Genomic DNA, 18,333 nt, shown 5'->3' on the forward strand with positions numbered 1-18,333 from the left:
TGATTAGGGAGTGCAGAGCTAAGAGCTCACGCCCAAATCGACATGTCTGATTTCAAAGACTGCCTCTTGTAAACACTCCTCTCTTCTCTCAGATTGAAGGTTAGTGGAGAAGAGCCGAAGTGGAGATGGGAGAGTCCATTTGGAACAATATAGAGTTAGTGAGCAAGGACTATTATCTCCATCTCACAGATGGGGAAACAGACACAGAGAGGTTAGGCGTCTTGCATGCCTCACACAACAAATAAGTATCACCATCCAATTTTGCACCCAAGTCTGTTGTTCTCCAAATGCCAACTATTTGTCTGGCTGAGCTGCCTAGAGAGTCTTTACTTAGGTGGTCTCAAACCATATAAACAGAAGTCTTGGTGTGCTCGTAGTTCTGAGGGAGGGGATGAGGAGGCAGCGGGTAGAGGGCTGGGGGAAGAGGTAGGCAACTTTTACGATACACATTGTACAGAAAACACGCATTTTCTTTGTCTTGTTTTCCACTGTAACAAATGGCCAGTTTATTAAAGATGTAAAACATTATTTCTACAGCATATGACCCCAAAGGAGATAAGGCTCAGAGAAGTGAAATGACTTCTCTGAAATTACAAGGCGAAGCCAAAATTTGGACCAAGTCTGTCTGATGCCAGAACCCATGCAGTTAACCAAAGTATGGGTACAAGGCTGGCTGCCTCAGAAGCATTTTGGAGAGTTTGTGAGAAATGCAGATTCCTGAGCCCAACCTCTTTGGGGGTTCGGATTTAGTCGGACCAGGGGTGGGGAGTATGATTTACATTTTTAAACAGTTTTGTCTTAATTCAGAGGTGTAGAGATGTTTGTGAACCCTTGCCTAAAACACCACATTATGCTGAGGGTAATAATTAAATAGGTCTGCTGCCAATGTACCTTACCTTTCCAAAGCATATCTATCACGAGATGTAACTTCTGAGCAGAGTCCTTCCTGAAATTGTTGGCCAAGAGTCCACAGCTTGGTAGATTTTCAAATGAGTCGGTGGCCTAGAAATGGTTAAGAACCACTCCCCTACAATCATTCTTTGTAACATCTTCCTCTTTCAACTTTAACTTGAGAAAAAAGTGTGAGAAATGAAATACAATTTGACCTAACCCCCAACCACAGCTTTCTGCCACTGATAGAGCTTTCATTTCCTGGCTTCAGGACAGGTTGCTAGGTTGCCCTTCTGTGAGCTCTTGAGAGGACCTCTCCTTTACTGGATTTGCCATCACTGGCCCAAGAGAAGGAGCAACTCCATGGAAACAGCATGCAGGGCTGTCTGGAAGTGAATGGGCCGTGAAGCCACGGGCTGCGAAACCTGCTTCATTTTCCACGACTTCTGGTTCTTGAAGAGCAAGTCTTTGCTTCCCTTATGTCAGTTGTGGCTAGGAGGCCCCCTGTGGGAGCTTGTTCTTGATTCCTGATGCTTGAAAGTAAATTAACAATCTGATGCCCTTTGATGGCTGGGTTCATCTTCAGCCTGCCAAGGTACTTCACCTGCTCCTTTCTGCCTTCTTATTTACAACCCCAATATCTAGAATTCCTTAGAATAAACAATTCAAATTTGGAGATGAAGCCCTTTCCATCTGAGGACCGTAGACTTTCTCTTGTGGAACAATGGAGGAGCATAGAGGTTGTGGGGTGTAGAAGCCTCACCTCACAGTCAGGTGATGCTGGCAGTAGCTATTGGGTTTTCTTTAGACTCTTGCTTCTGCTCCCCAATGCCATGACATCTGATTCTGCATCTCAGCAGACTCTTCTTCTGTTTTTAAATTGGCTTTGTCACCAAATTCAGTGATCTGAAGTTGGACCTGATAGGGGTGGGATCAAACAGGAAAAAGAATACATCTTAGAGCTCTGACAAAAAATAGTGAAAGGAAATAGATTGTATAAAGATGCCTGAATTGGGCCATTAGAACAAAGTGAGGGTCTCTTCTTGCAAGGCTGGGAAGATGATTTGCTAATCTGGGTCTAGTTGGGTACAGAGCATCCTTTATCTCTGGCCTCATGTAGGAGTGTGTTCCAATTCACAGCTCTAAGGAGACCACATTTTCCAATTCCCACAAAGAAACCTTAAAAGCCTGAAGGTTAGGGGGATAAAGCTTTCAGTTGAAACAGTAACAATTGCCCTTGGCTGCCTACCTCACCTCCTCTGTGCCAGGAACTTTCCCTCTGTTATTTAAGTTTCTCAGCAATCCTGAGGAGACATGCATTGTTATCTTATTTTACAGATAAGGAAACTTTGTTTAGGGGAGGCTAGGTAACCTGTATAAGGCTACAGGACTGATAAATAGAGGCACTGAGACTCCAGCCCAAGGCTGTCAAACTCCAAAGGCCACAAACAATTCTTCTCTGCTGTCTTCCAAACAAACAATTGAAAACGCACTCTGCAGATGACCTAGTGCATTAGACCGATTTCAGCCTTTCGATCAATGTAGTTATAATCTTACATTGATTCCTGGGATCATATATTTAAAAAAAAAATGAAACTACTGATATAACTTATGGAGCAACTTAAATAGCAGGTACTGTGCTGAGCGTTTTATATACTTCACCTCATAAACCTTCATGACAGTTGTTTTATAGTTGAGGATAATGAGGCTCAGAGAGATGAAGAGACTTGGCCAAGGTCATAAAGCTAGGAAATGGCACTGCAAAATTCAAACCCAGGGCTGTCTGACTCCAGAGCCCACGTCTGTATGCCATAATGCATTGCAGTGGGGAAAACAAATATGGCCCTTGTTCTAAATCAGCTCCTCTCTGTGGGCCACAGCTCCATCTTCTTCCCACGGCCTGCATCCAGCACCATGGACCAGTCATGTTTTTAGGCCACTGTGCCTTAGTCTTCTTCCTCAGCCTAGAATGCCTGCCCTCACTCCTCCACCTAACAAGAGCCTGCTTGTTGGTTAAGGATCAAGTCAGATGCCCCTCCTTGGAGAATTTTTTTGGCTGCTCCCTGTCTCAGGTAGAATACATTGTTCTTGTCTTTCTGCTCTGACCGTGATTAGTACAACTTTTTGTAAATTCTTTTGCCTTCCAGTATAGTTTAGCTTATTGTTGACCTGACTCCCCCACTAGATTCTCAAGCCCTTGAAGGCAGGCACCAATTACCATTCACCTCCAGCTCCATGGTGATTTATCCACAGTGATCAACATGTGTTTGTGAGCTAACCAAAGGACTGGCTTAGTGACTCCCTGGATGAACAAACAAATGTGGGGCTAGATCCTGGGGTGGTCATATAAGCTATCCATCTGGACTAGACTGACTAGGGGAATCTGGAATCCCCTGGGCTCACTTTACTAGGTTGTAAATGTAGGAAGTACATCATAGGGTACAGGGGATAACAGCTCAAGGATGAATCCAGGTCCATCCTGTGATCTCGACTCTGGAACTCATGTTAAGGGGCCAGGCTGTCCATGACTGTTTAATAAAACCTTAGCATTTACAGAAGAAAGGTCTTCTCTGCCTCTCAGTAAACATGGGATTTGGTCCACCATACCACATCATCTTATTCTGGCTGGCCCGAAAGTGTCCTATAGGAACATGTGTTCTATTGAGACAGATGGTGAGGCCAGGAAGCATCTTTTTTTAATACTTTTTATCGAGGCCGCCATGCCATGGATGCTCAACCATTTTATCTCATTTGATTTTATTAATCTTTGCAACAACCTTTTGAAGGAGACCTATTGTCTCTTTTGGGTAGCTGAAGAAACCGAGACTGAGTGAAGTATCTTGCATAAGGTAACACAACTAAATAAGTAGGGGAAGCAAAATTCAGTCTCAGATCTGTCTGCCTCCCAAAGCCTAATATCTCAACCAAAAAAATACATGGGAGAAAAGTGTACTAATGCTCTCCCATAAAACAGGAAGAATTAGATTTATAAAATGGCGAATTAGATATTTAAGGTAAGGTATTGCTAAATTACATGTAATCCTTGAAAATGATTGGCAAAAATGGCAGAAAGAATTGGGGATGAAAAAGCACAATTAACTTCTCTGTCAAATATTTGCCTGAATTCCCTCATGTCAAACCCTTGTGACATGCACAGTATGAAAATGTGTAGAGAGCATTTCACTCTGTCTGCTCAGTTTATAACTGAGATGGGGAAGGCTCCAAGATGTCAATGAATTTCTAAAGCTCATACAGATGGTCAATAACAGAATTGGCACTTAGAATGCTGGTCCGCCAAATTCTAGCCTGGTTTCTTTCTGCTAAGTCACCTTACCTTATGCAGTAGTCAATAGTTGTAGGTTACTCAGGAAAACATGGGGAGGAAGTGGAACATTATTGCACTCTGAGATAATAGAAGGGACAGACATTTCCCTTACCACCTGTCCTTATTTAGATGCAGGTAAAACTTGAGGAAGAAGTTCCTTGGGAGATCAGCTGTGAAATGCTGGGGGCCCCTGTGGCTTTAGTGGCCTGAGCGGAGCTACCTCCTTCCTGGGGTAGTGGGAGGGGTCACTTTTGGCTCTCAAGAGATGGAGGTGGCTGCCAGAGGCCCAGAAGTGCCCCAGAGGGATAGGGATACAGAGAGTAGGTCTCTTGAGCCTTTGCTCCTGGCCAGTTCTCAGCTAAAGGGTCCAGGGCAGTGGGGCCCTCCTAGTCTCCTTCTGGCCATGAGGTTAAGGAGGTGAGGCTTAAGGCAAACATGGAATGTGGGGCGGGAGGGGGAGGGGTGATGGCATAGCAAGGGAGGCTGAGCCTTCACCCCTCTCCTCCAAGAGAGAGTGTGGCTGGTGAGTGGGGGGTGGTTGTGAGGTCAAATTGTGGGGTCGTGGATGGAGCAGGAGCAAGAAGCCAGATGGGAGCTGATGGGGGTGGTTCTGGAAAGAGAAGCCCTTCAAGGCAGGTTCTGTGTGCAGTGGCCCAGGGAAAATTGCAGTGGACTTCTGGCAGTGCCTGGCTTCTCCTTGCCCTTCCCCAGGCGGACTCCTTTGTCCCTATTGAGGGGCCATCAACTGCTAGCATAATTAGAGCCCTGACACCTCCCTCTCCTCAGGACCACACAGCCCAGGGGGTTCTGTGTGAAACCTCTGGGTCTGCAGTTCCTACCAAGCTTCCTGTTAATCTGCATGTGAATACCCAGCCAGCTCATCTGCCTTCTCCCCGCTCCTCCTGCCTCCTGCCTCCTGCCCCCTGCCCGTACACCTATGCTTCTTCTCCTCAGCACACCATCTCCCACTGCAGCACACTGTCCTCTCAGCCCAGTGGAGCCCATATTTTCTTCACGACAAACACCCTCAGTTTCTCAGATCTGCACTAAGCATTCATTTCTCCTTAATCTCAAACTTCTTTCATATGCCCTGGGTCCCCAGTTACTTCTCATACTACTCCACTTGCTCCTGTACCATTACCGGGTAGGAGCAATTGTTTGTTGTCTTTACACTGCCTCTTTCCTCTAGTGTAGTGGTTCTGAACCAAGGGCGATTTTGTGCCCCTCCCCCAGGACAAATGGCAACATCTGAAAATATTTTTAGTTGTCATAGCTGGGTAGGTTCAGTTGGTGCTAATGGCATTCAGCAAGTGAAGGCCAGCATACTGCTAAATATGTTATGATGCACAGGACAGGCACTAGAACAAAGGATTATTTGGCCGAAGATGTGAAATGTGTTAAGGTTGAGAACCCATGCTCTATTATATAGCTATAGGTTTACAAGGTTAGGCTTGGAAATTTCCAGGTATAGAGCCTCTGCCAGGTATAGAGCCTTTTCATGCTGAATTTTTAGGAACAGCTCCTATTTCTGTTCCTCATTGGGGTGGGGGGAGTTGCCATGAAACAGCTACAACAAAGGCAGGAATCTACAGAAAGGGAGATGAGGAGACTCCCAGCTTCCGAAGTTTCTACCAACTTTTAGAGAAAGTACTGGACTACAACTTTTGAATGCCTTTCTGCCTCTACAAGATAGTGCCACTTTTTGGAAAGAAAATAGCAACTTACTATTCTAGTAGTTTATCAAATGCAAAATTGTGGTGAAAGTTGAATGCAATAGGTTTTGTAGGCCTTCTTCCCCAATTTTATTTTCTTTAATCTTCAACCTCCTTGAATATTAAAATATTTGCTGTGTTAGCAAAACATTGTAGAGGCGACTCTGTTCAGAAAAACTAACTGCCTTTAACTTAAGGTTGATGAATTCTTTCCTAAGAGTGTGCTTATTTCTCAGAGACTGGCCCAAAGAGTGGCTTGTATCCTTAGACCTGAGTTTCCTGGGTCTCTCTTTCTAATTAAGCAGTGAAAACGCTCACCAACAGATTTAATGGTCAGTCTAACCTCTTTTTTCTGCTCTTTCCAGTTTCTTCTGCCTGCACCCAGTTGTCTCCAGCATGGGGGAACAGAACCACTCTCCCGGGAAGGAGCTTCAGCACTGGATGCGAGCAGAGGCACCTGGGAAGAAAATCTGGCACTCTCAGGCCTACGCCCTTGGGGCCATTTCCAATTTTATGTCTACTTTTCTCACCTTTCCTATCTATAAGGTTGTGTTCCGACAACAGATCCATGCTGTGGCGGTGTCAGAGGCTCTGCGACAGCTCTGGCATGAAGGTCCTCAATACTTCTACAGGGGAATCTACCCACCTCTTCTCTCCAAGACATTGCAAGGGACTCTACTGTTTGGGACTTATGATAGCCTGCTCTTCTCTCTCTCCCCTGATGGGCCACACTCCCTAGGACACCGTTGGGCTGCAGGGCTCATGTCTGGTGTGGTGGAGGCTGTGGCACTCAGCCCCTTTGAAAGGGTGCAAAATGTGCTCCAGGATGGTCGCAAGCAAGCTCGTTTCCCTAGCACCTTCAGCATTCTCAAGGAATTCAACTCTTATGGGCTTTGGGGGCGGATGTCACTGGGCTATTATCGTGGTTTCTGGCCTGTCCTTCTCAGGAACAGCCTGGGGAGTGCTCTGTATTTCTCCTTCAAGGACCCCATCCAGGATGGCTTGGCAGAGCAAGGCCTGCCCCATTGGGTTCCCGCCTTGGTATCTGGGAGTGTCAATGGAACAATCACCTGCCTAATTCTTTATCCTCTGATTGTGCTAGTTGCCAATATGCAGTCCCATATTGGCTGGCAGAGCATGCCCAGCCTATGGGCCTCTGCCCAAGATGTGTGGGACACTCGGGGCCGAAAGGTGTTCCTGATCTACCGTGGAGGCTCCCTGGTCATCCTACGATCCAGTGTGACATGGGGCCTCACTACTGCTATCCATGACTTCCTGCAGAGGAGGTCTCATTCCAGGAAAGAGCTGAAAGACTGACTAGCTGCAGGAAGTGTGGCCATGGCACCTTTGTTATTCTAAGCCTTCCCAGGTTGGTCTAAATAGCTTACTTCTACAGCTTGGTTACCTAATACAATCATTCTTTAACGTCTTTGAACTGTCAGTGCACTAGAGAAGTTCCCAACTACCAGCCTATTGGGCACAGACAAAGCCTTCCTTGATCAGAAAAAGAGTTACTCCTATCTAACCACAGCTTCAACAACCTTAGACCCAGGAGACTTTTAAATAACTTTTAACTTAGATGAAATGTCATTCCTTTAAGACATTCTTTGACAATAGAGGAAACTCTAAAAGGATTTTAATTTGGTACTATAAGTTCTGGGACCCCTCAAATTTTTCTCTGGACCAAACTGAGTAGAAGATCAGAAACTCCAATATCAAAGAACTAAGCTTGACTCTTAGTATAGAGATTCCATAGAACTTCTCAGATGGCTATGTTTTCATGACATTTCATGACTATCTCTACTACCACTACTCTAACTTTTCAAGACTGTGAGTCCTAACTTCAAGGTGGCGGTTGTGGCTGGAAATCCTAAATTAGGTATGGTCCCTGGATGGATGGAAAAAAACACTTTGAAGGAAGAGATTTAGTTGCATGCAAAATAGAAAAAAAATTACTATAGATTGCTTGGGGTTATCTGCTGGGACATTTTTGATAGCAAGGGAATGACATTGCCTAGAAACCACTTGAGTTTCCCTAAGAAATCTAGAAGTGAAGTGATCACATTTTTTCACAAATCATTGCATATTTTATCACTGTGGATAAATATAGTTACTATGACATAAAGATCAGAAGTCTTAGCCATTCAAAATATGGTCCTCAACGTAACTTTCAGCATTTCATCACACCATTCTCACTTATATAGATTTCATACATCAGCCAAACTGGACTATTGTTCTCTCCCCAGACATGCCTCAAACTTTCCCACAGCCGTGCTTTGGCCCACACTAGTCTCCATCTGTAGTGCCCTTCACATGCCAGTCTGCCAAAATCCTTCGAAAACCTCAAAGCCCAGCTCAGATGCCACCTTCTCTGTGGAGCCTCTCCTGATTTCCCACAACTGAATGTAATGGTAGTCTCTTGTGATACCCCTCTCGAATAACACTTCATATATGCCGCTGATTCCATTATTTCACTGATCTCATGTGGCCTTGCGTTCTTGGTATTCTTCAATACCTCCTACTAGACTGTAAAACTCCTTGAAAGCAGGGATTCTTGTACACATTTTAGATCTCTCATTGTGCCTAGGTGCTCAATAATGTTGGCTGAATTGTTGAATTTAATATCAAGCTGTGATATGGTCTTTATCCTCAGGGTACTGTCCCTTGTACATGAAGATAATGTTACTGACCCATCCCAACCATGGCAAAACACACGCCTTTGGGGTGTGATTTTGTTTCCTTTTATTAGTGGATTAGTTTTGTGCTAATGATAAAGATACTGCTGATGATAATAATGATAATAAAAAGTGACTTTCAACTGGAAAATTTGAAGAGTGTGTTATTGATGGCTTGTTTGCTATTAGAAATGCTATAGGAACTTAAATTTTACCAACAGAAACATTGCTTAACTGTCCCATTCATTTCAACCTGAATTTTGAGGATTTCCAAGATGACATGTTGCAGTTTTCTCCTTATAGATGTGATAATGACCTCCATTTGCACCTCCTTACTGAACTGGATTTGTCATTTATAATGACCTGCTTATAGATCCTGGTAGTGATAATTCCTCATTGAATATCACAGAAATTAAAGATGCAGCTGTAGGTGATAAGAGATCAAAGAGCATTTGCCAGCAAAGTCAACGGGAAATGGCTGGTCCAAATAGCTGTAAATGAGTTCCCATGTCTGATCCCATGCAGACCTAAATGGAGGAGGGGACAGTACTCTGCTTGTGGATTCAAGGACAGGAGATACAGTATGCACAAGGGAAGGAAAAATAGAACAGTAGCTAGTTATAGTTCAAGGCTAGCTTGGAAGAAAATATTTATACAAATTTATAACTTAGCAATGGCTTTGGTTTTTAAGCTGAAGAGAGTAAACTACTATACTCTCCTTTTTGTCCAAGAGATGTATTTATTTCCAAGTATGCTGTCAATTTCCACTTAAGTCACTATGTCAGTCTATGTCCCTTTCTTCATTTTCTTCTTATTTAGAAATAATTTAAAACATAGTAAAGTTGCCAGCATGAGAAAAATATAAAGAACACCCATATACCCTTTACCCAAATCCACCAATTGTTAACATTATTAATGGTAGCTTTATTATTTGAGAATTAATTTTTTATACACAAACCATATTTTTCCTGAATTATCCAAGAGTTGAAATGTTTATATTTCTAGATTCAATATTTGTAGATTCAAATTCTTTTAAAAAGACTTTTATCTCTATGACAATGGCCCAGTTATAGAGCATAGAAAATAAAAACAGCATATTTTAAAGCCACATTGGTGGTAATCGTTTCAGTTGACTATATCTGCCTTTATAAAAACTAAATTTACATTAAGTATGTTAATACCCGAAGCTATGCAATTATAACATAAACATGGATTTATAACTAAAGCATATTATAATTTAATTGATTTTTATAAATTGGTTCACACGAAAACCTAGGCAAAATTATAAAATTATATGAACCTATCAACTTTTTCAATTTAAATCTTCTGAGTAAAGTTTAGGAGTGTAATAGTTTTCTAGTAATTTTAAATGTCAAGATTTATTTTGTTAATGTTATATTTTCTGACGTATAAAAATGGCTTTTGGACTAGAGAGCAATAAAATAAGGAGGTAATAAATACATATGTCTGTGTAAAACTTATAAAGTATAGAATTTAACACTAAAGCTCCTTGGTATAGAAAGTTGAAAGAAGACTAATAAAAATCCCTGCATAAGCCCTGTGTATTTTTGTCTAAATATAAACTACATCAGCTTTTCTAAAGCACAAGGTAAAATAATAAATTATATTGTATTACAAAAATTATCACAATTATATGGTTTATTAAAACTTAATTTTGCTTTTAAAATTTATTTTGAAACATTAAATAGTATAATTTAACTACATGTTTGGGATAACTGCATATAGTGTAATATATTAATATTAATAAAATAATGTTACATGATAAAAAGCATAATAAATCAGAAAAAAACATGAACATTTTACATAAAAGAAAAGATTAAAAATACTATATTTCTCTGTTCCACTCACTCTCCAACTTCTGTGTTTCTTTCATACCATCTTCCTTCTCATCAAATCTTCAACACCTCCCTCCCCATCCTCAATCCCAGTTGGTGACCTTGCTTTACATTTCGTTAAGGAAAGAGAAGCATTCAGAAGAGAACTGCCAGTTAAAAGAACATTTATAAAGCTATCTCCCATGTAATGACCACCAAGGACAAGAAATAGAATATCTTGATAACCTCTACTCCCTCACTCCCCCTGCCCCTGCAACCCCCAGTGATCGCATTCATCCACCATCCTAGAGGTAACCCCTATCCTGACTACTGCGATATCACTTCTTTGCTTTTTTTTATAGGTTTATCTTCCATATAAGTAAGCATCCCTGAACAACAGTTTTGTTTTATAGATAGTTGAGCTTTATATACTTTATATACTTGGAATTGTGCCTATCTTCTTTCACTTCACGTTATTTGTGAGATTCATCCATGTTGTTGCAGGTAGCTGTAGTTATTTCATTTTTTTAAATTGTGATAAATTTACTTTTTTAAAAAGTCTTTGTTTCTTAGATTTAGGTTCACAGCAAATTTGAGAGGAAGGTACAAAGATTACCTATATACTCTTGCCCCCACACATTCATAGCCTCCCCCATTATCAACATTCCCTACCAGAATGGTACATTATTTACAATTGATGAGCCTACATCGATACATAATTATCACTCAAAGTCCATAGTTTACATTAGGATTCACTCTTGGTGTTGCACATTCTATTGGTTTGGACAAATGTATAATGACATGTATCCACCATTATAGCATCATACAGAGTAGTCTCACTGCCTGCCCCACCGCATTCTCTGTGCTCTTCCTGTTCATCCCCCTCCAACTACTAGCAACCACTGATCTTTTTGCTATCTCCGTAGTTTAACCCTTAATAGAATGTCATATAGTTGGAATCATATAGTCTATAGCCTTTTGAGATTGGCTTCTTTCAGTTAGTAATGTGCATTTAACTTTACTCAATGTCTTTTTATGGCTTTATAGCTCATTTCTTTTAAGTACTGAATAAAATTCATTGTGTGTTTCACAGCTTATTTATCCATTCATCTAATGAAGGACATTTGGGTTGCTTCCAAGTTTGGACAATTATGAATAAAGCTGTTATAAACATCTGTGTGCAAATTTTTGTGTGGACATATTTCCAAATCCTCTGATAAATACCAGAGAGCAAATTTGCCGGGTTGTATAATAAGTGTATGTTTAGCTTTTTAAGAACTTGCCAAACTGTTTTCCAAAGTGGTCGTACAATTTTGCATTCCCACCAACAATGAATGAAAGTTCCTGCTGCTCTACACTTTTTGTCAGCATTTGCTGTTGTCAGTGTTCCAAATTTTGGCCATTCTAATAGGCATGTAGTGGTATCTCATTGTTGTTTGGTTATTTCACTTTTTTGTATATATCGTTGTATAAATAGTATATTAAATACCACATTATCCATGATAACTTTGAGAAGCATTCTGATTATTTCCGGTTTTTGACTGTTAAAAAACAGTGCTACCACTAATATTCTTGGTAGTGTACACAAATGCAGTCATCTCTAGGATATTTAGCCAAGACTGGAGTTGCTGGTTTATAGGGTATGGGAACATTCAGCATTACTATATGATTCCTAACTTTTCCTAATGGTGTACCAATTTTCACCCTTACTGGTAGGGTTTAACAGTTTCCATTATGCCACCTGCTGGTCAACATACAGTATTATCAGATTTTTAAGTTTTGCCCATCTAGTGGGTGTAAAATGGCCTCTCATAATTTGATTTTCCTGATTAATGATGTTGAGCATCTTTTCATATGCTTATTGGACATTAAGATTTCTTATTTTGTGAAGCATTTATTCAAGACATTTGACATTTTTTTTCTTATTGAGAATTGTGCCTTTTTCAAATTAATTTGTAAGAGTTATTTATATATTCTAGTTATAGTCCTTTATTTTTTACATGTGTTGCGTATATCATTCCCTACGTTGTCTCGTATTTTTTTATCATTTTCTTGATAGTTCCTTCCAATAAACAGAAGTTCTTAATTATAATATAGTCAAAGTTTTCAACATTTATTCTTTATGCATATTGCTTTTTGTATCTTTTCAAAAAAAAAATCCTTCCCTGCCCCAACATCATGAAGATATTCCCCTATGTTAATATTTAAAACATATATAGTTTTGCCTTTTACTCTTAGGTCTTTAATATTTTTAGAATTAAGTTTTGTGTAGAGTGTGAGAATAGAGGTCAAATTTCATTTTTTCCCTTATGAATACCCAAATGCCCCATATCATTTGTTGAAAATCTCTCCTTTCCTCACTCATTCACAATTCCAGCTCTGTCAAATATCAAGAGTTCATATGTTCTTGGAATTATTTGTGGCCTCTCTGTTCTATTCCATTGGCCTATTTGTCCAACTTTGTGCCAAAATGGCATTATCTTAATTATTGCAGCTTTGTAACACGTCTTGATATCTGATAGGAAAAGTCTTTTCTACCTTATTTCTGTTCTTCAAGAGTGTCAATGTTCTTATCAATATCTAAAAAAAATAGATGCTGAGGTTTTATTTTCTACAAAAACTATTGTTGAGATTTTAATTTCAGTAAAAGTAACTGTTCAGTTTTAATGTAAGCAAAAATAATGGTTGAGATTCTAATTTTTAATGTTTTTCAAAGTTTCATAGTATTTTTCATAGTGTCTAATATATTTTGTTGGATTTTTATCAGTTGTTGAGATTTTTTAAAAAATTGCTAACAGTAAAGAATATTCTCAGAAATGGAGTTATAATAAGTTTCTTATAGTAAGTTTACGTTTTGTTTTGAGAATATAATCTTGTGTTAAGAAATCAGCTTATATGTGTTGATCCTTCATATTGACATATTCAATATAATATGTTATGTATTAATTAATATACTATTATCTATAAAGATGCCAATAATTCATTAATTTTTTTAAAAAAATAAACAGTATACCTTAAATTACTATGTTAATGAAGAGGAACTGTGTACAAAAAAGCTCAAGATACCTGTACCCAACTGCCTACTTGACAGTTTCACTGAGATATCTTATAGGCATTCCGAAGTTAACATGTTGAAGATTGAACTCTCCATTCCCCCTACCAACCTATCCCTAGTCTTCCCACTTTCAGTACTATCATCATTTTTTGATACTTTCAGAGCCTTAACATGTAGGAGTTTGACTCTCTCATTCACCACTGTATTTCCAGTGCCTAAAAGAGTGTCTTGTATATAGTATGTGCTCAACAAATATTTGTGGCATGAGTGAATGATCCCTGCCCTCAAGAAACATTAAAAATTATTTAACAATACACACAAGGTAGTATATGAAAAAAAGTCGAAAAATTTCTGTCTTTTCTTTTCTACTATTTAATCTGCAGCCATTGTTCAGCCCTTCATTATTTTATACCTGAACTGTCACAACTCTTTAACAGGTCTCCTGGCCACCTTAAAATGTGAACAGTTTACCAAATAAAATCCAAACCGCTTAACATGACGTTCCAGGTTCTCCATGGTCTGACACTAGTTTATTGTTTCCACTCTATTTTTCCATACTTAACAATTGTAAATCCTGATGTTTTAACCATATAAAACTACCGAGTATTCCCAGAGTGTGCCCTACACTTTCTTTTGTTTTTATTTTCCCCTCTGTGTGGAATTCCATTGTTCCCATTTCTTCCCTCACCAAATGACGCCCATCTATTATGATATAGTTCAAATGTCATTTCCTTTATGCAGATGTCCCTGACTCTCCTAGATAGAATTAGGTTTAACCTCTTTTCCACTTTTCCCTGGTACTTATTAACGTTGATGTAGCACTCACAATTATAGAAGTCATAGAATCATGTTAGGCTTGGAAATAGTCTTGAGAGATCATGTGATCCAACTCCATCAAGCTATGGAGTGCCAGAGGAAGAATCCAGGTCTTATAATCTGCCTTGCCTCATGATTATTTGTGTACATATCTTACATCCTCTACTTGATAGGTCACTGGAGGCAGAGATAAGGTCTTATTCATCTTTATGTTCCCCATGATGCCTAATATAATCATTACATATAGTGGATATACAATAACTGTGTTTTAATTGACTTGAGAATTAATGCCAGAGGGATGGATAAAGTAGAGATACCATTCGTAATAGTTAAGGTTTATTGAATGCATGTCCTGTGCCAGGTACAAAACCAAAGCTTTACAAGAATTATCTAATTTACCACACAACCCTGTGAGATAAACACTATAACTAGTTTTCATTTGCCCAAGATCTCATAGCCAGTAAATTGCAGAGCCTGGGCCAGAATCCAAATTTGTCTGACTCTAGATTTTCTGCTTTTAATCACTGTGCTATAATACAAAGCAACACAGTAGTAACTCAAGCATTATAAGTTTGGAAGATGATTAATGGATGAGAGGCTAATTTTTTATTTCCTGGAGGACTTAATAGCTGGGTTTGGAAAGGTAGCTTGGGGCTAAATTGGAAGACCTTGAATGCCAGATATAGTATGAGAACTCATCTCCCCCGCTTTCTATCTGTACCAGTATAGATCCCAATTACCTTTTGAAGCCCAATTCAAACACTACTTATTGTATGAGAACTTACAGAATCCTCGGGTCATAATAAATTGCCCCTACTTCCACAGTACTTTGTTTATATATCTGTTGTGATACATAATACTATTTTCTTAATGGTAATATTTTGTGGATATGTCTGTCTTCTCCACATTTTGTAAATTCCTTGAGAACAGGCACACTATTTTATTTATGGATATATACCTCTTATTCCTTATTTGGCAACTGATACATATGAGGTGTTCAATAAATGTTAATAGAATTAAATGTTTCATCGGAAGAATACAGACATGAATACAGTATGGTTTCTGTTCCCAAGAGAAGTCAACAGTTTATTAAGGGAAACAATACATTATTCCACATGAGTAGCTATACTAGTAACATGGAAAAGGGATGTAGAATTCAACAACCAATTAGAAATTGCAATAGAAAATATAACCCGCTCACAGTAGCCCCCAAATCTGTAACACAGCTAGAAAGACAGCTAACAAAGATGAACAAGCCATTATAAATAAAAGTGTAAAATTCTGCTAAAGGAAAAATTTAAAATATCTGAAAATGGAGAAATATACTTGTCAGGAACTACACAGGGCCTGGGATTTTACCCTATATACATGCTGTAGTTTCATTGATTCTGGCATCAGACCTAAGATGAGAGGCAAAAGACATTAGTCACAGAAAAAAAAAAAAGCAGCAGTGAGAGATTCATGCTGGCTTGTGTCTGTTCCCAAAGCCCCCCGAGTCCCACAAGAGCAATGCAAAGGACCCATGATAGATGGCTGCACACGTAGTGGATTGAATTATAGGAGAGGAACAATGAGGTTCCACTGCTTTCATAGAAAATTGAAGCAAGCCTGCTCTTTTTCTGTGGGGAGATGTTTTCTCATCCTTCAGGACTGCTTACTGCAAACATGACTCTGAGAAGTGGCTTAGGTAAAGAATCATCAGGGACTTGCATTTTTGGCATTAACAGCAAGAACAATCAGAGATGCTCAGGGCCCATGGTGGACTGTCTCTCCTTTCAGCATAGGAAGACTTCAAGTCAGTAAGTTATCAATTCTTCTCTAATGAATCCATAAATCCAATAACATTCCAATCAAAATATGAACAGGCTGATTTTTGTGGAACTTGACAAATTAATCACAAAATTGGAAAAGACATATATGGGATACTGGTACATGAAAGATGTGGCATTGCAAAGGGTGTAGAAACTATTGATAATTTAATAAATATGATTGATAGTCAGTCTCTCTTATGGAAAAAATCAAGATCAATGTCTTATGCAAAATAAAGTCTAGCTGTATAAAAGACCTAAAGCACACAATCAAAAAATTAAAAATTACAAATATAAACAAAAAGTATAATGTTCTCTGAATAGAGAAATTCCTGAACAAAACCCAAAATATAAGTTTTGAAGGAAAATATTGATACATTTGAGTACATGAAAATTATATAATAAAAGACACAAGAAGCAGAGTTAAGGTCAAAAGATAAGCAATAATTGGTATAAGCTTTTTTGAAAACTAGATGGTTATATCTACTAAAGCTGAACATATGCATGACCTATGAAGAGCAACTCTAATTCTTGGTATATGGCCAAGAAAAATGCAAATGTGTGTTCACAAAAAGACATAGATAAGAATGCTCACAAAAGCACTATTTACAATAGCCCCAAACTGGAAAATAAATAAATAAATAAATAAATAAATAAATAGATAGATAGATAGATAGATAGATAGATAAATAAATAAATAAATGTCTATCGACAGAAGAACGAATAAATAAATTATGGATATTCATATATTAAAATGTGGTAGAATGATGTCAGAAGAATGGCGGAGTGAAAGATGTCCCCAGATTTCTCCCCTTGAAATAACAATAAGTTGAATATCTAAAACTCAACAAAAAACACCCAACCTGTACACAAGCACATATGAGCAAGGGATTGTGAATAAGAGCTGCCACAGGTCAGAAATGGGGGAGCCTGGCAGTAGACTAGTAGAAAAAAAAGAAGATTCCTCTCACAGCTGAAGCTTGCTGCAGGAGGAGGGGGAAGGGAAAAGGTGCAGCAGGGTCTCTGAACAGCCCTGCCTGAGAGAGCTGTGACCTCCATGCAGTGACAGTGCCCATGGATCAGGGCAGAAGGCAGAGAAGTGGGGATGGCAGAGAATCAACAGCTAATTATTACCAGCCAAAGCTGCAAAACACCAGGCTGAGCTACAATCCCCATCCTCTAACCCAGAGGGCAGCTCTCCCCATATCCTTTAAGACTGAACACCATGGAGCCCCAGGGAAATCTGAGCAAATACTACTGTAACTGTTGGTAACACTGACAGGGACTGAGACTGAAGATAGAGAGTGTGATTGAATATCTATAAGGAAAAAAAAGGCATTATTTAGAATATAAATAAAGCAGGGACCCAAGAGGCTTAGATGCCACCTAAACTAAAAGAAAAACAACCTCTTAGTAACAGGCTAAAGAGAGACCTTTATATAATAAATCTTTCTAGGGGGAGGGGGGAATGCAGAATACACGTCTATTAATACCCAGGCAGAGAAATAGTCCATTAAACATCATGAACAACCAAGGTGACATGGCATCTCAGAAAGAAAGAAAGATATCCAGAAAATAAGCTTACAGACATAGAAATATGCAACTTAAATGACAGAGAATTCAGGATGGTACTTCTGAAAAAACTCAATGAGATCCAAAATATTTCATATCAACAATTCCAGGAATTGAGAAAACAACTAGATCAGCAGAATGAGTTTTTTTTAGCAAGGAGATTAAAACTCTCAAAAAGAACCAAATAGAATATCTGGAGATGAAGAACACGTTGAAAAAAATGAAAAATAAAATAGCAAGCTTGGGAAATGGAGTCGACAAAATGGAGGAAGAATCAGTGATACCGAAGATAGAAATCTAGAAATAAGTCAGAAAGAAGAGAGAAACTGAAGAATGAAAAATAATGAAAGAGAAATACAAGAACTAGCTGATACCATCAGGAGAGGAAACATAAGAATAATGGACACTCTCGAAGGGAAGGAAAAGAAACAGGGATTAGAAGCATTTTCAGACAAAGAGTTGACAAGAATTTCCCGAATCTAAGGAATGAGCTGGAGCATGGAATTCAAGAAGTCAACAGAACACCCAATTATCTCAACTCAAAAAGGACTTCACCAAGACACATTGTATTAAAATTATCGAAAATCAATGATAGAGACAGAATTCTCAGGACAGCCAGGGAGAGGAAAACGGTAACTTATAAA

The 18,333-nt window shown here is 39.0% G+C and overlaps 1 protein-coding gene across 1 annotated transcript; it reads left to right on the forward strand.

The window, feature by feature from the left end:
• The first annotated feature begins 1,195 nt into the window (after nucleotides 1-1,195).
• SLC25A53 (solute carrier family 25 member 53) lies at nucleotides 1,196-8,754 on the forward strand. Its single transcript, XM_039879809.1, has 2 exons — nucleotides 1,196-1,486; nucleotides 6,294-8,754. Exons 1-2 carry the CDS (start codon nucleotides 1,458-1,460, stop codon nucleotides 7,243-7,245), a joined length of 981 nt encoding a protein of 326 aa, XP_039735743.1. The 5' UTR covers nucleotides 1,196-1,457; the 3' UTR covers nucleotides 7,246-8,754.
• The last annotated feature ends 9,579 nt before the right edge of the window (nucleotides 8,755-18,333 follow it).

This window comes from Pteropus medius, unplaced genomic scaffold (assembly GCF_902729225.1).
Source record: "Pteropus medius unplaced genomic scaffold, Ma_sr-lr_union100, whole genome shotgun sequence".
Classification (NCBI taxonomy): Eukaryota; Metazoa; Chordata; class Mammalia; order Chiroptera; family Pteropodidae; genus Pteropus; species Pteropus medius.